We start from the raw sequence: 25,030 nt of genomic DNA, 5'->3' as shown, positions 1-25,030 counted from the left end.
GAAAATAAATGGTACAATAGAGCGACATGCCTGCCAATACATTAATTTGAATTATAGCTCTTTAACGTGTGACAACATTTTTCAGTTAAGTTTATTCATCAGTCAAGTGAGTTTAGATATGAAACGCCATACGAAATGAATTCATGCCTGGTAAACGACAATCGTTTATAATGGGGAAGGCCAATTAAATTTTTCAATGTTTTTAATTTTAGGAATCTTTCTTTCTGGTGCATTGAGGTACAATTTTCTTCTTTCACATATAGGATTCTTTAAAAATAAATACAATGACTAGTAAGTAGTGGTGGGAGAAAATGTACCTTTATGCTCTCATGTATTTTACTCGTTTTATAAAGTGATGGGGGGGCGCTACAATAAAGGGAACTGGAAATTAACAGTGAACACCAAATGAAAATTTAGTTATTTACTATACTTTGACCCGTGCGTGCACAAGTTGACATTTTGCATATGATATCGCGATCGGACATTCACGAAATTGATACATCGACACACCGTATTGTTGACATTTACATAATCAAGCTTTAAGCAGCTGTTAAGCCTATAATAATGCTATTAATTTCACTACACTCTGCATAGTTTGAATAATCTGTGTCTCGGGACAGGCCTTCACCACAGTTAAAATGCCTCTCATATACCCGTAATGTAGCAAAAAATTGCAGAATCGCTCCGAAACGATTTTGGAGTAAATTAATGAAGCTGCATTGAAAATGACAGTCAAATTATTCATAACAAACCATTTGGAGGCTGTAAATACCTTTCATCTAAAAATTTAATTAATGTTAAGGAAGAATTCAACACTTTTTCACCAATTTTTTACTCGCTTCAAATTTACAATCCATATTGACTTTCGGAACTCTCACGATTTTTCATATTAAATGCACTGAGAGTTATCTCTTGTATTTTCTTTGATGAATTCGAACAGAATAGATAGCAAATTTTGAATGAAAATTTACACGTATTTGTATTATTGTTTCTGAGTTTATCCATGCAAATGTGATATTGTGGAAAAGTAAACTTAGCCTCCCGTGATTTAGCGTGAATGTAATGCGCGTGCGCAAGATTGTAAAATCCAAAAAATCCAGTTAAGTTCCGGAATTTTTAAAGGAATTTTCATTGATTATTAATTAGCAAAGCTTGATTTAGAAAAAATGAATACAAATAGGTAATCTTCAAGTACCCATTATGTTTTAAATATAGAAAACAAAAGACAGTTCTCTTCCGATTTCTCGGTATTAAAGTCTATTATTTTAATATAGTAGTATAGATATTGCAAATGATCTTATTTCCGATAAAAATGGTATTCCATAAAGGTAAATATGTCAAAGATTAAGTATATATAAAAATAAGTCTAAAATTCGAATATTCATTTTTGACTAATCTACTGAGGGGCCACATGGCACAGTATCCTTTGAACGTCCATATAAAGCCAGTGTTGTTCAGGTGAGCGATGTGGCCCATTGGGCCTCTTGTTTATTTTTCTTCCGATTTTTAAAATCTTTTTGGTCTATTGTTTGCAATAAAGAGTACAAAATTATGGTCCGAGGGGCCACTTTTAGAGTCCTTATAGGGTTTTTTTTAAAGGCCTAAAGATCAATTAAGACTTTTAAAAAAGACTTTGCCGTAAGAATGTAAAGCATATAAATACTCTCGGCGTACAAAGTTTTGTGACCAAGAAATGAATACTTACTTTTATATTCCAATAGAAATTACCTGTAAAAGTGTAGCAACTTTTAAAAATCTGGAGTTATCATTCTTTTGACATTGCACTACTCTAAAGTTTTTTAAGGCAATAGGCAAAACTTAGGCGTTGAAAAAAATGGGAAATATATAAGAAGTGATCACAGGGCGAAAAACAATCTTTAAGCAAGTCCTTAAAGGGGGCGTAAAGGTGGCGTAAAGGTGGCTTAAAGGATATACAATCTTTAAGCCACCTTGAAGTCACCTTGAAGCTGAGCTTATAGGTCCTTAATGTCTAAACTTCTTTAAGTCACCTTTAAGCCATTTTTAAGCCAACTTTAAGCATCTTTAAGTGGCATTTACACTCCCTTTAAGTTGTCTTTAAACCATCTTTAAGTTCCCTTTAAGTCAAGTTTGATCAAACTGAACAATAAAAACATATATTAAATGCAAAAGGTCTTTTATAGGGATGGAAAGGGGTGATCCGAGTGATGATATAATTTCCAAAGAGGGCGGTCTTCCAGGCGGTTTTAATTGTCGCTCCATTTAACACAGATCGCTATCATCAACAGTGCTCTGATGGACACAGATTGGTGTTATAAAATTCTTTATAATTTTTTTTCTTTTGGTTTCAAAATTATTCAAAAATATTGTGGGGGTGAGCGCAGTCTCTGTAACTAAATTTGGGCATGAAATTATATTTAATTATGTCTGTTTCCTATTATAAATTAATCGGTGAAATCTCTCTCTCCCTCTCTCTCTCTCTCTCAGTTCATCCGGTTATAGCTGCAGGACTGTAGCTCCGGTCTGAAAAAATTTGGATGGACGACCTGGGAGCTACAGTGCATCCCATAGTAAAAAACTGCAATTTACTGCGCACAAAAAATGCGCTAGTTTTGGACTGATTAATCTCATTTACGAACACATTCTGTACAAATATTTGATCCAAAAAAATTCCTCGGACATTTTACAACAGATATCGTCACTTCACTTGCTTCTGATAGTCTTTTAAACACCATCACCAGCCCTGTAAATTAAAGTGATGCAAGTTTGTTTACATTTAAAAATGGCGACTCTCGATTTCGACGTAAATTAACATACTTCATTTTCTGAGGTCGGTTATCATGTTTAAGAGAAACTCTGAGGCAAGTAAAGTGACGATATCAGTAGCAAATATGCTGAAGAATTTAATGGTACTAATTATTTTTAAAGATTTGGTGTGAAAATAAGGTTAATAAGTCCAAAACTAGTGCAATTTTTTGTGCGCCGTAAATTGCAGTTTTTTTAATATGGGAGGCACTGTAGCTCCCAGGTCGTCCTTCCGAATTTTTTCAGACCGGGGGCTACAGTCCTGCAGCTAATCCAGTTATTAAACAAAATAAAGATAATGAACCAAAAATGCATGATTTAATTTAATAATCGGTTTAAGGTATGTATTTTTTTCAATTTTAATTATTTCTTCTAGGTCTAATTCTAGATCTGCCAGATATATGTTAAAGATGAAAAGACTCTCAACTGCCCTTGTTATATCGGGCAGGATATTACTGCTTTGTTTGTCTAGTTTTGTTCGTTTGTGTATATCTAATTAGAGTCTGTTGTTTGTCCAACTTAAGAAAACCCTGGAACTAACACAGAATATACAAGATATGCACAACAGTTGTGTCGTGTGCCCAGATGCATGTTTGTGTATAATTATCTAATTAGAGTCTATTGTTTGTCCAACTTAAGAAATCCCCTGGAACTAACACAGAATATACAAGATATACACAACAGGTGTGTCGTATGCCCAGGTGCACGTTAGGGTTTCTAAAGGCGTTGAAATCTTAGTATGTACGTGTATACGATAAGAGTTTATTTACATTTGTAATTCATTTTCAAAGTATTATTTCTTAACTCTGGGTTTTAAAAATGTTATGTCTACAAATTAAAGATACATGTATGTAAGAGTAAAATCTAGAGGCTAATTAATTACTGTACCAGTGATCATAAATTGGGGTAAATTGTTTAAATATATGTATAATAGTAAATATGTCGCATACCCGGCCTGGTTCATCATACAATTGTATGTACAAGTATATGTATACATCATTTGCAATTGCCACATGCAGTTAATACGTCACCCGTAATTGGTAATATTGTTTGTTATAGAATTGATAGTCTAAAAATCTTGTGTACAATTAAATATTTAAACATACAGGAACGGCGCCGTAATCATGAAAACCGGGAAAATTGCGTAGAACTAATACCCTAATAGTTTCAATGCATTTAATAAAAGAAATGATTTCATCTTCTTCCTTGCATTTCATTTAGCTATGAATTAGATGAACGTTTATCTACTCGTTTAAATTAATTTACTAAGTAGGCCTACTAGTAAGCCTAACTGTTTCCATTAAGGTATAATATATTTTTTCCGTATTTCATTCTAAATATATGCATGCATGTAATTTATAAATTAGATATAATTGATTGTTACAATTTGAATGGAAGTCAAAATCTTTTCAAGTAAAAAATACACATTGAATACGTTGATTCAATATCCACTAATATATAGGATATAAAAACCACAGAAAATATGTAAGTTGCCGTGGCGCAGAGGAAGTGAGGTGATGATGGTAAATGAAGGGGTCCCGGGTTCAATTCTCGTCTTGGGCGTTTTGATTATTATTTTTTTTCATTTTATTTTCTAGAACAAAAACCATTTTTAATACCTTTTCTATCATTATCATATAGTTTATATATTTTGTTGGTAAATTAAGCACAATATTGAATTAAAAGATATTTTAATGGCTTAAAGGTGGCTTAAAGATAGCTTAAAGGTGGCTTAAAGAAGTTTGGACATTAAGGACCTATAAGTTGTCCTTAAAGGTGGCTTAAAGATATTCTTTAAGCTGCCTTTAAGCCATCTTTACGCTTTCTTTAAGCTGTCTTAAAGCAACACATATAGCTTAAAGGTGGCTTATAGATCGTCTTTAAGCTACCTTTAAGCTATCTCTAAGGAGAACTTAAAGATGGTCATTCATCCTGTGGATTTTCTGATTTTTTTTTAATAAAAAAGGAAAAAGGGGCTGTCGAAAAGCCCTTACTTTTTGTTGAAGACAAAAAAAAGTTCTCGTTTAATAATGAAATTGTCTAAATGCCTGAGTGAGTCATTTTTTCCACACGTTGTTTATGTCTTAATTGTGAGAAAAAGTACTGAAATCATTTGAACATGTGATGTATGATTCTTTTAACAACTGAAAAAGATATGTCAATGTTGAAGCAAGAAACTGAAGCCTATGAAGAGCTAGCAAAACAATTGTTTTTGGAGTCTGTAGATCTCCATAATGCACAGGTAAATATTACTTTTCTCTTAGTTGTCTTCAAAAGTGCACAATATTTGTCATAAGATTTTTAGGTCACCTGAGTCATTCAGGTGATGTATTGCAATTGGTCTTTGTCCTTCGTCGTGCATCATGCATTGTGTATTACATTTTTAACTTCTTGATAACTGGAACTAAGGCCAGTTATCATGATTTTTGGTGTGAAGCATCTTTATGGTAAGAGGAATCTAAATTTTGAAATTTATGGCTTTATCACACTTAGGCCTCATAGGCGGGGCCAAATATGCAAAATATGGGCAAATTTTCAGAAATCTGCTTTACTCCCACACATGGGGAACAAACTAAATGTATGGTTATGATGCCCATGAAACCCTCTACCAAAATTGTTAAATTGATGGCCCATGGAACTAGGGTTCAGATGTTAGGGATGGGCAAATATGGCTCTAAGGTGCATTCAAACAGAAGATCTCTCATTGTTCGCAATCAGATTGCATCTAGTTATTTCTAGGTCACTTGAGTAAACTAAGGTGACCTATTGCTATCCGTTTTCACCTGTTGTGCGACGTGCGTCTTCCGTCGTGCGTTAACAATTTTACATTTTCACTTCTTCTTAAAAACTACAAGGCTTATTAGGGCTTTTTGACTTTCGGTCGAAAAGACCTATTATTTTTGTTCTGTTTTATTTTAAAGGTCTCCCTTTTCCAATGGAAGACCTCATTGTTTTCGTACTGTTTATTAAGGTCTTCCGTTTCCAACGGAAGATCTTATTGTTTTCGTACTGTTTCTTATTTTTAAGGTCTCCCGTTTCCAATGGAAGACTTTATTGTTTTCGTACTGTTTCTTATTATTATTAAGGTCTCCCGTTTCCAACGGAAGACCTTATTGTGTTCGTTCTGTTTCTTATTAAAAAAAAAATTTTCCACGAATTTTGTGCACGCGATTTCTCAGAAACTAATCGGCCGATTTTGACCATTTTTTCACAGATGATTGCCAGAGGTCATAATTCTAGACCGTGCGCATGCTCGAGATGTAAGTTGGGAGTTTTTCGGTGGGATGAATTTTTCCAAAAAAACCTTTTGTAAAAAGTATGTGAGACAGTTGAAAACTAATATTTAGTATGTGAATATTCAATATTCAAAATTGGAATGATAACTGTGAATTGTGGTGTGCAACTTGCTTTGGAAATCGAAAAATATTGGAAACAAAGGACGGACACTAGGTGAAGGTGAGCGATACTCAACTGTTGTTAACATTCTCCCTGATAAATGCACTGTCTTTTTGTAAACAAAAGGTTAATATAAACCCCAAAAAAAGACCCCTGAACGAAATGGAAGACACTCAATATAATGAGATAGATAAAAACTCCGGGGTGAAAGGCTTCCAGTTGCGAGAAATTATGCAGGGCATTTCAAGTATTCAGAGTACACTAGCAAGCATCATGTTCCGTTTAGATAGTCAAGGGCGGCATATGGACGAAATAATAAAAGAACTACAGGGGAAAAGCGGGGTCCAAGAACGTCTAGAACAAGTCCAAGAGCAAGCAAACGAAACTATCTATTCAATAACTGAATTAAAAGACTCACAAGACAAAATGACTAGAGAAATATGTTGTTTGAAAGACTACATCTCAAAACTAGAGTTCAAAATCAACACACAAGAGAAACAAATTTTAGATCTGAAGACTCGATCATTAGAAAACAATATCATTATCAATGGTATAAATGAAAAATGCACGGAAAAATCTGACTAAATAGGTCTAGCGAAAATTGTTAGAAATTTGTTTATTCTTGATTTAGATCTCCAAAACGAAATTGTTGCCAAACTTCAGATCACAAGTGCATTCAGAATGGGAGGGATTTATCCAAACAGAAAACACCCAAGGCCTGTGTGTGTACAGTTAAATAGTAAGAACGACAAAGACCTGATCATGGGCAGGATCAAGGTGTTAAAAGATAAACGGTCACCTATCAGAATCTCGAGTCATCAACCAGAGGAACTCATTGAGCAAAGGAGAAAGCTTTTGGAAGTGCAAAAATCATATGCCGATTAGAATATTGAAACCCGGCTGAAGGGGGACAAACTCATTTTTACCAAAAGCGGGAACGTCTACAGGGATAAAATGGTACGCGCCCTACGGCAAACGAGGTCATCTCAGGTGACACAGTGAAGCTCTCCATCAGCGCAGGTAACCACATGGAAGACAATGGGAACCGGTTCGCCTCACACGCAACGACCGTAGACTCATTCAAGAAAGTCAGAGAATCACTCGTAGAAATAATGCGAATCCCTACTATATCCAGCGCTAGCCATAACGTGATTGCAAATTGCTTTGTAAGCAAAGATGGGATACAACACGAGGAATCTGACGACGACGGCGAACACGGGGCTTGAAGAGCACTGCTACGCACCATGTGTGATAATGGGACACAAAATGCTTTAGTCGTGGTGTCGCGATGGTTTGGATCCAAAATAGGCGTGAGAGGGTTCACTCATATGAAAGACACCGGCGCAAGTGCATTAAAAAAATTATCTTTAAAAGATTAAACTCTTTTAACACTGATGTTTAATCACTTCCGTGGAACATTACGTACATGACTATATACAATCTGTAGACGTCGTTCTTATTTTACTCAATATTTATAAAATATGTCTCATACCTTTTACAATACAGTATACTATCATAATATTAATATGGTTCCATGTGGTTAAATTCATTATGGACTATTAATCAAAATGATGCACATTGATCTTTTTCTTTTGATTTTGTCTTTGGGGTTTTATCCCCCTTTATATTTTCTTTTTATCACCAACTTTGTACAACTGAATTGGCACAAAAAGTGCGCTCTTTTTCCGGATTTTTTTCTGCACTTGTCAACCCAATTTTGAAATTAGTTCGCAGATACTACTTCCGGTTTACATGTTTGGCTCACGACAAAGTGCCTAGTCTAGTGGTAAGCCCTCTTTTTATGTAATTTGTATAGAAGTAAGTGCCTTATTGGCCCTTATTTGCTCGTGCTTTTCATTATTTTTTTAAGTTTATATTACTACAGTTTTTCAATGATCTACTTTTAGGGGGGGGGGGGGGGGGGTAAATTTGCAATGCTATCGCATACCCAAGCCCCTATCACCACATTCATCTCGAAGAAAACTTTTGCACAAGTCTTAATCATAGTAAAAAATTTTAATCATCTAAAATATTCTTCTGAAATATTTTGTTATTTACATAAACACGTGTTAAGGAAAGTCTCAGTATATGTATCTTGACAGCTCATTTGAACTATTGATAAAAATAATACTTAGAATAAAGACTCGGCAACAAGTTTTTCTTACACCTGTACTATATGTGCACTAAAAAGAAGAGATATTAATTGGGTTTTTGCCATTCCAGTAGATTATCGTAACTAATATCGGGGGGTTTTTTTTCGGAAAAAAAGAACCCACTCACTCTATTAATTATAGTCTCTGGATCACAACATGACTGCAATTTGCAACTGCATATTTTCTTGTTTATTTTTTTCTCACTCAACTCTTCTACTACTTGGATTTTTTAAATCACCCACAGACAGAGGCAGTTTAACCCAATTTTCAGTCTTATTTTTTGATTATGGATAAAGAAAATCAACTAAAGATTCTTACTGTAAACTGTCAAGGTTTAGGAGAAACAAACAAAAGAAAAGATGTTCTTAACCATCTCAAGGCAAAAAATTATAATATATATTTTATACAAGATACACACTTTGTAAATACAAACGAAAACTTAATCCAGACTCAATGGGGCTATACAGTTTTTTTTAATTCTTATATATCAAATTCAAGAGGAGTAGCCATTCTACTCAACAATGACTGTGAAATAAAAGTTCACAATCAGTTTAACGATAACAATGGTAACTATATTATTCTGGATGTAACAGTTAAAAACCTAAACTTGATACTAGTGAATATATATGGTCCCAATACGGACTCTCCAGAATTGTATAAGAAGCTTTCAAATAAAATTGAAGATATTTACTCTACTCAACATTTAGTATTAGGTGGTGACTTTAATTTAGTACTCAACAAAAATCTAGATACCATGAATTACCTACATTTAAATAATCCAAATTCTAGAAAAGAAGTTTAAAATTTAATGGACAATTTCAACCTCAAGGATTTTTACCGTAGCAACAATCCAGAATTAACAAGAAATACATGGAGACGAAAAAATCCAATAAAACAATAATATCAGAATCTTAACAAGCAATGACCCCATGTGTAAAATTTGAAAATAGCTATCGCTCAGACCATTCCCCAGCAGTCCTTTACTGCAAAATAAATAATATGTTTTACAGTGCGACCGTTGGGGCGAGCACAGCATGTGATCAAACAATGAATTATAATAAATTAATAAAATAAAATTAACAACTTGAAATTTGAATGCCAAAAAATAAAACATACCTATTTTTCAGTAAATTTTCATTATTCATAGTTTATAAGATTTGTTATAATTATTTATTTATATGTAGAACAATAGTTTAATCTCAGATACAATGTTGTTAAATAATAAAGATTTTAATATATAAATATTCATTGCACTGCATCTCCTCTTTTAAAGTGATTGTGATTATGATTGATTGATTGATTTCCCCCTTTTTTTTTGCCGTAGACATTTTTTCTTAAACTTACATATAAAACTTGACTCATCATAGAGCTCCCCCCATGCTAAAATGTTTTCATTTTTGTCAATTTATACATAGAAAATCGACTTACCATGGATTTGCCCCTCCACTTAAAAAAAAATAATTAATGTTTAATTTTATTTTTAATTTACGCTTAAAAATATTTGCTTATCATGTTAAAAGAACATGGTGTTGTCCCCCCCCCCCCCCCCCCCCGCATGTAATAAATGGAAGTGAAAATAAAGAAACCATTGAACTGCTAAAGAGCTGAAGGATTAGAATTTTCATGATTTATTTTTCTTTTTGCTTGCAAGGATTTTTTGGATGAGGCTGCCATCCACCCACCCACCCCCTTTAAAAAAAGGCGCTGCTACGTATAACGTTACGTTTCAGGAAATTACCGTAATTATAGTGAATAAAATATTTGTGAGCATTCATCCAAATTAGTGCAATTTACAACTGTTTCCTGTATCTGAAGAAATGTCCTTATTCGTCAGCTGTTCTTTATCTTAGCCTTTACAAGATTTTGAGAGGATTTTGGTCATTTCAGCAGATTTACAATAACTTCAATTAGAGTAATTTCCCCTTATCAGTGCTTATTGTTACGTCAAAGCTGACGTTGGTTAATTAAGTGTCGTCTTACTCTTTAAAACTCCCCTGAGAAATAAAAGTATGCGAAGTATACTGTTTTATTTACTTTAAAAGCATGATGTTCTTAAAATTACACATCTTATAAGCTTTTCAAAGGTTCTACTTTGATTCTCGGGAGAACGTGATGTTGGAACGTGAGGTTGGAAACCATTGGTACTATGAATTGTGGGTCAAAATTTACTGACTCCGAAAAAATATATCGGATCAATGTGTAAACGTTTGTGACGTCACACGATTATTTTTGATTGAAAGTGTACTGAGGTGAACTTTAGAGGTAACATTGACTGTATGTCGCTTACATTGTTATTGTTTTTACTGTCTAAATTTGTCTTGCTGAAAAATTTCTGTTGCATTTATCTCAGCAACTATTTATCGCAGATGCTTGAAATTTTTACACAGTGTTTGTTAAGGCATGTCATATCGTGGGATATATTTTTGTACCAATCAGATGTCAACTTCCTGTTAAATGACGACTTTGTTTTTTTTAGCAAAAATTTTCAAACAAATTTTCGTCAAAGAATTCTCAGCAACTGTTTATCGCAGATGCTTGAAATTTTTAACACAGTATTTGTATAGGCATGCCATATCGTGGGATATATTTTTGTACCAATCAGACGTCAGCTTCCTGTTAAATGACGACTGTTTATTTTTAGCAAAAATTTTCAAACAAATTTTTGTCAAAGAATTCTCAGCAACTGTTTATCGCAGATGCTTGAAATTTTTACACAGTATTTGTAAAGGCATGCTATATCGTGGGATGTATTTTTGTACCAATCGGACGTCAACTTCCTGTTAAATGAGTACTTTGTTTTTTTTAGCCAAAATTTTCAAACAAATTTCCGACAAAGATCTCGCAGCAACTATTTATCGCAGATGCTTGAAATTTTAACACACTATTTGTTTAGGCATGCCATATTGTGGGATATATTTTTGTATCAATCGGACGTCAACTTCTTGTTAAATAATGACTTTGTTTATTTTTAGCCAAAATTTTGAAACAAATTTTCGTCAAAGATTTCTCAGCAGCTATTTATCACAGATGCTTGAAATTTTAACACAGTGTTTGTTAAGGCATGCCATATTGTGGGATATATTTCTGTACCAATCGGATGCCACCTTTTTGTTAAATGTAGATTTTGCTTATTTTGCATATTCACATCAGAGCGGGGGTATCACTAGTGAGCATTGGCTCACAGATATCTTGTTTATTTACAGAAATTAGAGGGAAAACAATCTCTTATGCAACCTTTAAAAAACAGAAAATAAAGAAAAAAAGTCAGCTCTTGAAAAATATATAACAAATATAGAACAAAACGTAATAAATTATTCCACAGAAGAGCTAACAAATAAACAAACAGAGCTTGAACACACCTCACAGCCTACTCAATATTCAGGGTCATGAACCCTGGGGACCATTCATTATTGTCCCCAAGAGAGACAACTCTTGAAAACATCCATTAACTATAGTCCGTTTCTTAATCTTACTAAAATAAATAAATTGAGAAAAGTTTTCAAAATATTTTAATTATAAATAATACATATAACAATGAGTAAAAGGCATGAAAGAAGTACATTTATTTATCAAATATAGTAGGCTGGTACATGTACCTGGTGAATATTAAATGTATATTGCTTGTAGGTACATGTATAAATCTACACAACTACATTCAATTAATACACTGTGTTATGTAAACTGAAAAAAAAATACACAGGTTGTAAGAGATCTTTTTTAAAATGAATTTTCTTAAAATGAAAAATAAATTAATGAAATTGCATATATCATTCTAAAAAAATCATAATACTAATTTTGAAAGTCAAATATTGAGTTAAAAGAAAGATAAGAATTAAATGTTCTTTGTTTTGTTAACAAAGCGCGAGTCTTGTTATTATTTACATATGTGTTTTATTGGTGTAAGTTTCATTTAAATGTTGCTTTTTTCTATTAATAATATCATTAATATCATTTATGATCACATCGAATCAGTATGGTAATTTCATACTTTATATTATTTGTAAACAAACATAAGACTCGAGCTTTGTTTACATAACAATAAATTCGTACCCCTGTATCTATCTTATCACTTGACTTCTAACATTCAAATTATGGTCAATTATTCAAAATGTGCAAGTAAATCATTTTATCCATAAAGAAATTGAAAACAAAATTTTGATCTAAAATCGTGTCCAAGTCCCTTTAAAAAAAACTTGTATGAAATAGTAAGGCTAAATTCCAATTTAAAAAAAATAGCTGTTTCCAAAAATGTTATATGTAACATGTATATGAATATGTAATATAAAAACATATGTTAGATAAAAAGTTTGCTGGTATTCATTATGTGAACACAATTCATCCAGTAACATTTAAAGTTATGCAACATAAATAAGAATGTTATGAATGATGTGTATAGAACAAATTCTTCTGTGGTTGGCTCCATAAATCTTGAAAAGATGGTGTGAGTTGGTAAAAAGGCAGAATAAGGTTCCATTCTAATCCTCATGCATTCCATTCAAGGAATATTCATTAATGTCATGGTCTGGAAACTAAAATAGAATACCGGTAAACATAAAGTGTTAAGAGAATTACATGTAATTTTTGCAAACATTGTGCACTCATCAAATACTCACATGTATATATTCAATGAAGTTATTTATGGAATGTGCAATTACTAACAATGTAATCTTTTCTAATATTGTACATACATGTATTACATCATTTTGCCACTAATTTTAAACCCAGCTGACAGTTTCTTTTTGTTATATATACAGCGTCAAAAGATAGTTGCATCATGTGCATGTACTTTCAGTAATTTTAAAAGCCATAAAAACATTTCAGTACTACAAAACACTTAAATTTGTCAAATGATTTTACAAATGAAATATGTACTAATATACCAGTAAGTCACAAGTGATATATACTTTTTAAAGCAGTACAATGTATCACTTATATGACAACATCAGGAAACATCAGGAAACCTGGCTCAATCAATTCTGCACACACATGATAAATGTAATGAATGTGTAACTTCAATGGACTTATGGTGTAACTTCAAAGATATTTAGATATCCAGTGGACAGAGAGATTGTCTGTATGACTTTCAACTATCAACATTCTATGTACACCAAAATATAATTGCGTCAATAACAAAAACTAATCTGAAAAACATATTTCCAGCATAAGAAATTCATGGGATTTCTGCAAATCCCATTTTCTCAGAGAGTGTAAAACACATCTCTTAAAGTTTATAATATTTTTAAACTCCTGGTATTCCTTTCAGAGGTTCCCACCCCTTAAAATACAGATAATCAAGTAGCTGCAGATCTGTAGCTCTCTGGTTGAAAAAATTCGGATAGTCTATCCGAATTTTTTCAACCAGAGAGCTACAGATCTGCAGCTAATAATCAAGCAGATTTGCAACAAGATGCCCATATAAACCTTTCTTTTACACAAGACATTGTAGCTATTTAGATGACCTTGCTTGGCTTTCAATCAGCTTAAACCAAATATATCTACATATGGAAAACAAGTTGTAAGTTTATTACATGACAAAGAAGTACCTTCTGGGCTTCAGCAGACTTGACTGGGTCATTAGCAATATCAAATTGACAATATTTTCTATATTCCTGATCTTCAGATCATCTGGAAGCCGCAGGTAAACCTGTAGATTAGAAGAAAAAAGATACACTAGCTATCATTACAAAGCTAAATGCTGTCATTATCAAACAAAAGGGTGTGTCATAGATTACACTTTTTTATGGGCACATGCAGTATCTGAGACATGGTCAAAACATTACCATGATAACAGCTATAACAACTCATTAAGTGGGAAATGACATATAACTATAAAATTTGTTATGGCTTTTCATACTCTCTCTCTCTCTCTCTCTCTCTCTCTCTCTCTCTCTCTCTCTCCATGATCTCTCTTAACATCTTTGTCAGCAATATTTCTAGTGCAATGTGGCATTATTGAAATATATGGTTCATGGAAGCTAGGCAATCAATAACAATTACATGTACGGTACACAGTAATTACACACACACACACACTCTCTCTCTCTCTCTCTCTCTCTCTCTCTCTCTCTCTCTCTCTCTCTCTCTCTCTCTCTCTCTGAGTCTATCTCTATCTCATACTCTCAATCGTATAATGTTATATTTACATAACAAATGCAGACCCTTGATTCATAAACACTCTCATCGTTAATAGATAAATAAGACATAAAGTTAACAGTTTGAATGAGATACAGATATCAAAACCACATGTACAGTGTACATACTACGTGTCGAGGAAATTCTGTATGGAAATGACTGAAAGCATGATTGACACAAACTCAATAGTCAATATTATAGGAGAAACATACAATATTTTTTTAACGTATGCTACGTAACAATATGTGTAAAAACTGACTATAATACACCTGCATACACATTTCATACTAAAACATGTCTTTCAAGTCACATTTCACAACGACCATTAATTATCGACATTTTTGTAACACTTGTACTAGACTTAATGCATTGTAGGCTTTTAAAAGAGTTTTTGAGTAGTTTAACAATGTACTGTATTTTTCGGGGCATATGTCGATGTTGGGCATAGGCCGAATTGCTAATTTTTAGACAAAATTCAAGAAAAATCCTTAGACTAGCCTAATTGGGGGATAAGCCGATTTTCAATCGATGATTACTATAGTGAAAGTATGACCGCTGATTAAGAAAGTCACCGTATTAAGTATATACTCTCAGAATATCGATGTAGAAAGTCAAAAGAGTAATTAAAGTTATTAAATTTGCTTAACATATATATTTCAAGCAATTTTTAAAAATTAATCTGTGTTTTGTGGCTGTTTGGTCTCTTCCGTATTCGTCGGTGTATCGTTGTGTATCGTAATTTTACATAGTGTAAATTTAATTGCAACACCAACCTCCGTGGTTCTCTCTGGTAGAACTAAGTATAATATTTTACTAAACCTGTTATATTTTATTAATACCTTATTGCTAAATCTCATTTAATCAAGTTATACTTTGAAAGCTACTTGTAAATACGGGGTATGGCGTCCATTAGCTCAACACGTGGTTTCATATCCAAATAGAGTTATCCCCCGTAATCGCTATGAATGAGAAAACGAAATACCAAACATAAAATATTTAATTTGTGTTCTTTCCATTAATTAATCAAATAGTGACTTGCCGTTATGCAGAGAAGTTGTAATGTTAAAAACACAGTTAGTGCAATGAAGTGTAACGGTGTACACTACGTGCCCCCAGGCTGTGTTTTAGTCACGGGTTTCACACCTTTGTATATACACACGACACCAGAATACCGTTATTTCATCCAACAGAAAATTAATTGTAAAAACACATAGCATTTGATTTATTCTACACCCAAGACCAGTGATTCCTACGAACGCAGAAATGAAGAATTCACCAAAATTCCGTCATATTACATTCTACCCGGTTTTGTTTTCTTTTTTACTACGCAATAATAGTTTCCAGGGTTCATACACGAACGTGGGAAAAAATTCTTTTGATTGGGGTTGTAAAGAAATACCTTGTACAGTACTGTACATTTATTACTCACGATGTCATTACAAAAATTATCAACGGGACAACTATCGAACAATAGTTCAAACGGATGAAAAAAAACCAACCCTCATAATAAATTGCTACAACAGTACATGGATTTTATATTTTACTGTTAAATTTTTTTAACTTTGAGTCTAAGAATAGCCGATCCCGGGGGATAGGCCGGGGCTCGCTCATCGGAGGAAAAAAATACCGGCCTATGCCCCGAAAAATACGGTAAGTAAGGATGTTCTTACCGACGAATGACTACTCCTTAGCACGTTTTAGATTATTGACAAAATCGAGGATTGCTGTTCAGACTGTTTCATGCTGAACAAAATTTAAAGAGATAAGGCTAATCACCCCAAACTTCGACTTCACATTAATAAACAATTGTTCTGCAACTTTAAATAATTTGAAAGCTTGCCAATATAAGAAACAAAAACTTTTACTTACTTTTTCCATTTAAACTCCTCTCTCGATTTTCATGAGTATGAGACTGGTCTCGTTAAAATCCCGAGATATACGAAGTTTTGACTTTCTCGGGTTTTTTCATTCTTTCGTGAATATAAAAACCAGAAAGGTTCCGATTATGCTAATAAGGCTGTGAGGTGTGTTGAAGCTATCAGAAAGAAAAAGATGCAGGGTGAGTGTATTAGGAGAAAGATTAAATGGATAGAAGATGGAGAGAAACCCTCTAAATATTTCACTTCACTAGAATCAAGAAATTACATTAGCAAGCAAATATTTCAATGGACAAGTTGTATCTGACCAGTTTAAAATTTAAGATGAAACAAAATCATTTTATGAAAACTTATACAAAAAAAAGGAAAATTATTGTATCAACGTTTTTTTTTTACAAAATTAAAGAAAATTGAATTTCCAAAGTTGAGCGATACAGAGTCTAAAAGTATTGAAGGCCCATTAACCAAGTCTGAAATTCTTAGTTTTTAAAAAAAAAATGAAAAATGACAAAACTCCTGGTCCTGATGGATTTACATGTGAATTTTTCAAGTTTTTCTGGACAGATAAAAGCTCTTTTATTGCAAGAGCAATCAATAATTCTAAAGAATTAATGCAATTTTCAGAACCAAATAAATTAGCGATTATAACTTGCATACCAAAAGATGGAAAACCTAAACAATTTTTGAAAAACTGGCGCCCTATTAGTCTTCTTAATGTCATATATAAAATAGCTTCAGGTTGTATTGCAGAACGCATTAAAAAAATTCTAGACAAATTAATAAGTAAAGATCAAACAGGTTTTATAAAAGGGAGATTTATAGGTGAAAACATTAGGATTGTATATGATGTTATGACCTATACAAAACGAAATTCCATACCTGGTCTGCTAATGTTGATAGATTTTGAAAAAGCTTTTGATTCGATATCATGGGATTTTATTTATCAGACACTTGACATATTCAATTTTGGTCAACCTATCAAAGATTGGGTTAAAACATTTTATAATGATATAAATTCATGTGCCTTACGAAATGGATTCTCTTCAAAATATTTTAAACCCCAAAGAGGCTGTGGGCAGGGTGACCCAATTTCACCCAATTTTTATTATGTGCTGAAATATTAGGAATTTTGATAAGAAATAACAAAGATATTAAAGGAATAACAATAGCTGGAGAAGAATATAAAATCTCTCAATACGCAGATGATACATCGCTTGTTACAAATGGATCACTTGAATATTTAAATGGGATTCTTATAAAATTAGATATGTTTGCGAGTATTTCAGGTCTAATAATTAACTTTACGAAAACAAAAATGGTCTGGATAGGCAGTAACAAATTTTCAAAAGATGTTTTTCATCACTCTAGATGGAAACTAACCTGGAATAATACAACTTTTGATCTGCTAGGAATTAAATTTTCAGTTAACTTACAGGAAATGCCAGAACTTAATTATAAAAGTAAAATTTTGGAAATTGAACAAACAGTTAAACAATGGAAATCAAGAAAATTAACTCCGATTGGAAGAATAGTATATAAAAACTTTAATTGTACCCAAAATGAATCATTTGATTTTAACTTTACCAAACCCGACCATGAATTAATACAAAAGTCTGATAAAGTTATCTCTGGGGGTCAGATATACATAAAATTAAGAAAAATACAATCATTCAAGACTACAATCACGGAGGGCTTAAGATGATCGATTACACAGAATTTATGTTAGCACTTAAATCAACCTGGATAAGAAGACTTCTTCATTCCTCGCCTTAATGGATACATATTTTAGAAGCTGAAATGAATACTAGTGTTAGCAACTTATGGTCATACGCAATATATCTAGAGAAGGAGAAATATTTTGTTAAGCATTGTAGAAGAGAAAATGTTTGTATTGATGATTCTAATCGATTCCATTACCGGTACTCAAAGCACCAATATCTGTCCCCATTAAGGATCTATAGGGCTTGGCCCTAAAATGTTCAATCATTTGTATCTCAAAATTGATCAACAATTTTAGATGGGTGTAAGAACAAAAAATGTTAGTATTCCTAAAACCTTTTTAAAGAAATCATGAAAAAGGGGCTGGCCTCCTGTAATTAGGGGCCAAGCTACTCGTGAACTCTGTTACAAATAACTTAAAAACGATTAAGATTTTGTTATGCATAATAGAAGCAAAGTTGTTGATCGTAACAATATTTATCTGGAAAACCCATTGCCACTTCCATTTATTAAGTAACAAGAATTTTTGTACATAACCTGAAAGCAAAGAGGGGGGGGTTATTCTGAAATTGTATCAATTATTCATGGTATCATTTAATTCAGAAATCGACCGGAAGACATACTCGTTACTCGTAACGAGATCGTATCCAGTTAGTAGATTTGCCTCTCAAGAATCAATATATGTCTAATTTTAATTAGATTGTGACATTTTACATAACACAACACTTTAACATAACGAGAAGGTAAATTTATTTTGTTATGCCAATGTGAAAGAACTTCGATATTTCTTCTACGTATCCACTCAAAACAATCAATTTTAGAGATTTAGAAGACTTGTCCCCCAAGAATCAATATAAAAGAAAACTTCTAGTGCCAGAAAATCTGAAGATGAAAATATTACAATAATAAGTATGATGTGTCATTTTTTATTGGATGGAAATTACGGTATAATTTTTTTTGCCAGACGTGAAACGTTCAATAAATAAAAACGTTTTCAACAATACATAATGATTCGTTATAATTTTTTACAGTAAATTTAATGAGAGAAAATATGCAGATATCTTAATGCTACACAAAGTTTTACTACTGGTGACTGGAATTTGAAAATGGCGAGTTAAATTCAAAGTAAGTTGCCATTTGGCGACTTTCTGCAAAAGTCAACTTTGAGCCCTGAAAAAAATGAAGCATTGGGTGCAACCTTTTTCGTGTATATTTCAAAGCCCAGATTTTTATAAGCTTCATATGAAGTATGAGTTTCTGATTAGTAATTAACGATATCATGCAACAGCAGAAAAAACTATTGCTTTTTTTTATTGTCACATTTATTTCTAGAACATATTTTATCCACCAATTAATGGAGATAAAGTTTAAAATCAATAAACCTCGAGATTTTATATTTGATAACAAGTCCCTACTGTAGGCTATAAACAAGAGGCACGATTTTTACTGCGAAAATGAAAGGTTCAATTAAAAACACGTGGTCTAAAATTTAAATGACAATAACATTCGCAGGGATGTTGTATATTATGGTAGAATGTTAGTACGTAGCTGGGCGGAGTTAAGACATTGCCGCTCGTGATTTGAATGAGAGAGAGAGAGAGAGAGAGAGAGAGAGAGAGAGTGAATTGAGTAAATTATAAGTGGTGCCGATGAAGGAATAATCATTAGTAACTTGCAAACAAATTAACTAAGGTCTGTTTATAAAAATTACATATATATCCTATATTGGTTAACTTTAAAGCGTTTTAAAGAACTATTGTGAAAATTTCTTTGGCCATGCGCCGTCGACAATTAACATGTACATGGATAAGAATGATGTAGCTAACCAACTAAATTTCCTAGCATGGAGTCCGAGAATATGGACATTAAATATTTTGAAATGCGAATGAATGAACATGATGAATTTAGATGTTGTGTAAAGGAAAGGCAACGCAGGTGGATGCTTAGTGGAAAAGTAAAACAATGGCGGACAAATTCGTCCTAAGGTAAAGAATGTTTCAGACTGAGTAACCATGAAGAAAGTTTTTATACAAAGTAAACTTACAACCTATGTTTAATTCCAGGAAGATTCGGCAAACTTTGATTAGAGTACTAACGGTAACACTTGTAATAAAAACAGTTTCTTAAATATTCGTAGTCTTCAATGTTTGACATTACCTCCTCACATTATTGCGTGGACCCTGAGGTCCACGCAGAAAATATATAAGCGAGGTTAAACAGGATGCAATGGGGAAAATTCAGCCTGCGCATGAGCTAGCCTGGTTCCTGTGTGTAATGGTAGCTCAGGGAACCAGGCTAGCACAGGTTTATCTGAATCGAGATCGGGATTCCATGCCATATGCACATATAAGTTCAAAGGCGCTGTAATTGTAAAGTTGTCGGTAAACAATACAGAAACAAAGTATTCCTTTTAAAGAAATGATCGGCATGTGATATTTAAATTGTCAGTATTATGAAATGAGGTAATGTTATGCCGAAACTACCACATGCATCAAATGGCATACTTTGCAATGTTTTGTTGTTTTCCGAATACACATGTAGCTTACAAGTAACTCTACTTTAATAGAAGGCGAGGCTAGAGTACTTCCCGATTAAACTTATTTAAGCATTTAAATATGATTGAATAATTATGTGACTGTATATAATAGATGATTGAATAATTGTGACACTGTATAAAAGTTTAAATCTCAAGAAAAATGCATCAAAATATGAAATTGATTGACACATTTTTAGTATAGCTGTCACTGCATAACGTAGTTAACAAAGTATAGTGAAGCGTAATGTGTGCGCAAATAGTAGAATTCGCCGAATGCCTGATACATATACATGCAATCGTCATTGATATAGATCATAATTATTTTAGAAGTATGAACCCTTTAAATTCTGGGATTCAAAGTCAACTATACACATATATACGTAATACAACGTACAAATTTAGTGCTTAAAAGCAGGGGCTAGAGTCTGTGGAATCTTTGATAATTTTAAGGCTTTCACGTTTTCGTTGGAAACACATGCAAATCGTCCACGTATTGCAGTCCTTTTTTAAAGGACAGCAACTTGTCTATATATAGACATATTTGTCTTCAAAGTTTCATAAATTAAAAAAGATATACTAGACCTTGATTTGTCACTTTATAATTATTGTCGACAGATAGTTAGCTCATCTGCCTCATCTAGGCTATAATTTGCTCCATTAACCAGTTAACTCTCTCTCTCTCTCTCTCTCTCTCTCTCTCTCTCTCTCTCTCTCTCTCTCAAGTTAAGGTCTCAACTCCGCCCAGCTACGATCTGATTGGACAAAGGTCAGTCAAAACATTACGTAGAAACTTTTGTGGAGTTAGCTACTATTAAACGCTTCAATGTAGTTTGCTGTATCATTATCAACAAAAAATAATCAGTTCGGATTGAAATAAATATATATTCCTAAAGCTGGAATATTTTCTGGAGGAACTGATTCGCTGAAGCGGGGCTTGTCCCGATTTTTTGATCAATTTCATTAATTTTAAAAAAAAACCTAATTTACATGTACGTGTCATACTAAATGTACATTAAACAATAACTAGTAGTGTGCATCACTATTTTAATTCATACAATTGACTCTTCCTAAACAATTCGATCAAAAAATATAATATACATATATTGTTGTTAAAAAAAAATATATCAACAAAGAAGATGGGTGGATAAGGCATGTAAAATGCCCATACACGGTCGGACAGGCTACTGAAAAATTAAAGTATCAATAAATCTGAGCGGATTTTTAAAAATCATTTAAAACAATATATATTTAACAAATCATTGATTTTTAACCTATAGGTATGTTCAATACTTGGAATATGTAGACTCAAACGTATCAAAACCTGCAAATAATGTCATTTTTTTTTAACTTCAAGAGTGGGTCTGTGCTCCATATTTTTTTCTCATAGTCTAATTAAGATCTATTGGAAAACAAACCAATTTCAATCAACAAAAACGTTGAGAGATGACCCATTTACATTAAAAATATCATTTTGTATCCAAACAATTGAACGTTTTGAAAAAAAATTACAAGTCCGGTAGTTCTGGCCAAAGTCAGACATAATATTAAAAGGCCCACTTTGTTGTGTCTGAAATGGCCCAGGGGTTAGAGCACTTGACATAAGCTAACCTTATATATGTGACGGGTTCAATACCACCAAAATTTTCGACAATATTTTTTTCTTTTTTTTTGTTAAATATATTAAAAACTGACTATAGATAGAAATTTTGCAAACTTAATTGGTGGAAAAAATTCAAAATTCTGTTTCAATACTAAACCAAGTGGGCATTTGCGCCCTCTTATTGCCCCATCTTATTTCTTTGACCCCCTCCCCCCATAGATCCATTGTTGGGCTCATTAATGAGTTCATTCAAGGCAGCGATGATCTAATCCTTTCGGTGAAAGGCAGAGGGTGAAAGTACATGTTAATGGAACTTCGCGCCGTAATAAATTAATATCACATTAGTGGAGGAGTCCAAATTGGGATCGTGAGAATACCACGTGTACACATGTAGCTTTATTTGAAAACAAAAAAAATTCCTATGGTTGGAAATGACAAAAATGGCCTTTGGTTTTGCATCTTTATTTAGCAAATAAAATTTAAATTTTGTCTGTTTTCTCTTCTGCTGTCAAGCCTACAATTTTTTGATACATGAACAATCCTAAAATAATTTGAAATAATAAAATTGCACACAAATCTATGTTTGTTTATTCACCAATTAAAGGGTCATCAAGGGGCATACACATTCAACAACAATATAATCATGATTATAATAAATAGCGGTTGAAATATGTGGAAAGAATGCCCAGATCCACATTACAAGCTTAAAGTAAAATTATTGTATTGTATATTTTCGCCCTTATTCAGTTGCAAACGGTTTCGCCCCGTCTTGAAATCGCCCGCCCAAAGTTATGCTTAAAGATACTGAGATATTTTGAGACATTTGAATTCGCCTAGTCTTCAATTCGCCCGCTGACAACGGGGGCGAAATGGGCGAAAATAAAACGGGGCGAATATTTCCATATATTGTAGTACGTGCACTAGATGAAAAAAATAAATGTATTTAAATTGATTCATGATTATACACGTTCCATTTATGAATTTATGAACAGCAGCGAAAATTAAAAGATATATATTTTTGAAAAGATAGCCTAATTTGTACATCTTTCCTATGAAACAATTTTCATTTGTCAGGCAAGCTTTTTGGAAAGCTGCATGTATTACAGTGTACTTGTTTAAAAAATAATTGTCTTTTTTATGGCATTCTCCCTCCCCCCTTCTCTCTCTCTCTCTCTCTCATTCTCTGTGCAAGCAGTGTCCATAATATTTATGTTTTCTGGGTTTTTTTAATGCAGTCGATCTTTTTTCATGTTCACTGTAGCTTTAAAGTTTATGAGGAACGTAAAGTATCTGAAACCCTTGGCTAGCAAAGATTATCTTCCTCGTGCGTGCGTCATTCTTATAATTCAGAAAATAAATGTACACATGCATAAAAATAATTGATTTTTTCTCTCTCTCTCTCTCTCTCTCTCTCTGCAACCGGTGATCTTTAATATTCAATCTTCTTCAGTCATGTACGTATGTTTCATGCATTCACATGTATGTACAATGAAAAATGATGTTTACATATTTATTATAAATCATGCAGTGTTGCAATAAGCTGCAAGTCAAGTTAAAGATATATTCAGTCATCCTTGAAGCCACGTGTAGAAGAACAAAGCTTCTTTTCCCTTTGTGAGGAATATATAGAAATGTCTTGTGACTAATGTAAACACTGAAAGTGGATTCTTTCATCGTTCAATGTAAGACACATGCTTGAAACTTATCATTTACCTAACTAAAAGTGTTTGTGTGCCTCTGATTCAATGTCAGGCGCTAATTTCAAACCTGACAAGATTTTTGAACCACAATAGCTTCCAAAATGGCTATCTATCAAGACAAGGAATGTACATTTGTATTTTGAAGAAAAGCGGTAGATTTTCTAGTAAAAGCGATTGGTGGGAGACAGAGCTAAAAAGTAGTAGACTTTTGCGTAAATCGGTAGAGTAAACATGTATGCTTAGTCTGCTAATGAACCTTTTTACTGAATCACACTAGTTGTAAACAAGTTTTGGTAGCAAGGTATATGTTATACAAATGCTTTCGTAATAGTTAATATATTTGTTACTCTACATATGCACAATTCTGTGAAATTGATTAATGATATGTACTCTTTTTTTTTTTAGGAAAGAATAGCTTATTCGAAGACATTCAAAGGGAAATATTTCAACTTTTTGGGTTATTTCTTCTCCATTTATTGTGTGTGGAAAATACTTATTGTAAGTATACTGTTTTGTTTTTACAAATAGGTGTATTCTTTTTCACTTCTTTCTCTTTCTCTCTGTTTTTAGCTCACCGAGTCAAATACCTTGGGCGTAGGCATCGGACCTGGTTAAAGTTTTTGGAACAGGTCCTGTATCTAAGTTATTACTTGTTCACTCTCCACCAAACTTCCATGGATGGTGCATCTGGACCTTCTTATAGACTTAAAGACTTGGATTCTGAATCTGGGCCACGAATTTCAGATGCTGGATGAGGTTTTTCGAGCTAGTTTAAGTTTTTGGAGCAGATGCCCTTAATTGTTTATTTCTAAGTTACTGCTGGTCTTTATTAACTTCACCAAACCTGCATGGATGATCCGTCTTATGATACTGATGCACTTGACGGGCTTGGAAGCTGAATCTGAATCATAGGTATTGGATGCTGAATGAGGTTATGGTTTTTGGAGCTAGTTAAAGTTTTGGGAGCACGGGTGCCCTCTAATGATTATACATGTATCTTAGTTATAACTGGATTTAACTTCACCAAACTTGCATTAATGGCGCGTCTCATTAAACTGATGCACCTGACAGGCTTTGAAGTTGAATCTGAGCCATATGATTTGGATGCTGAATGAGGTTAAGGTTTTTAGAGC

The 25,030-nt window shown here is 33.0% G+C and overlaps 1 protein-coding gene and 1 long non-coding RNA gene across 9 annotated transcripts in view; one reads left to right on the top strand and one right to left on the bottom strand.

The window, feature by feature from the left end:
• Window positions 1-25,030, top strand: part of LOC105341203 (Golgi pH regulator) — a 221,285-nt gene that overhangs the window by 130,828 nt on the left and 65,427 nt on the right. For 6 of the 7 annotated variants that reach the window (XR_004596369.2, XM_034447653.2, XM_066076348.1 and 3 more), the window contains 2 exons: window positions 4,938-5,026; window positions 24,303-24,395. Coding sequence is in view for 6 of the 7 variants with exons in the window: in XM_034447653.2 (XP_034303544.1) it covers window positions 4,938-5,026; window positions 24,303-24,395 (182 nt within the window). In the remaining variant the exon portion in view is untranslated. The remainder of the gene's footprint in view (window positions 1-4,937; window positions 5,027-24,302; window positions 24,396-25,030) is intronic. The other variant, XM_034447652.2, reaches the window with a different exon arrangement.
• LOC117681772 (uncharacterized) lies at window positions 11,826-16,536 on the bottom strand. 2 transcript variants are annotated; one of them, XR_010711064.1, is made up of 3 exons: window positions 16,335-16,536; window positions 13,877-13,977; window positions 11,826-12,862 (listed from the first exon to the last, which is right to left on the bottom strand). It is a non-coding gene; the product is annotated as an uncharacterized lncRNA (long non-coding RNA). The 2 variants fall into 2 exon arrangements; XR_004596370.2 differs by lacking the exon at window positions 16,335-16,536 and adding an exon at window positions 16,136-16,263.

Source organism: Magallana gigas, chromosome 2 (assembly GCF_963853765.1).
Source record: "Magallana gigas chromosome 2, xbMagGiga1.1, whole genome shotgun sequence".
Taxonomy (NCBI): Eukaryota; Metazoa; Mollusca; class Bivalvia; order Ostreida; family Ostreidae; genus Magallana; species Magallana gigas.
Note: the sequence above shows the minus strand (reverse complement) of the source record. Positions and strands in the feature narration are given on the sequence as shown.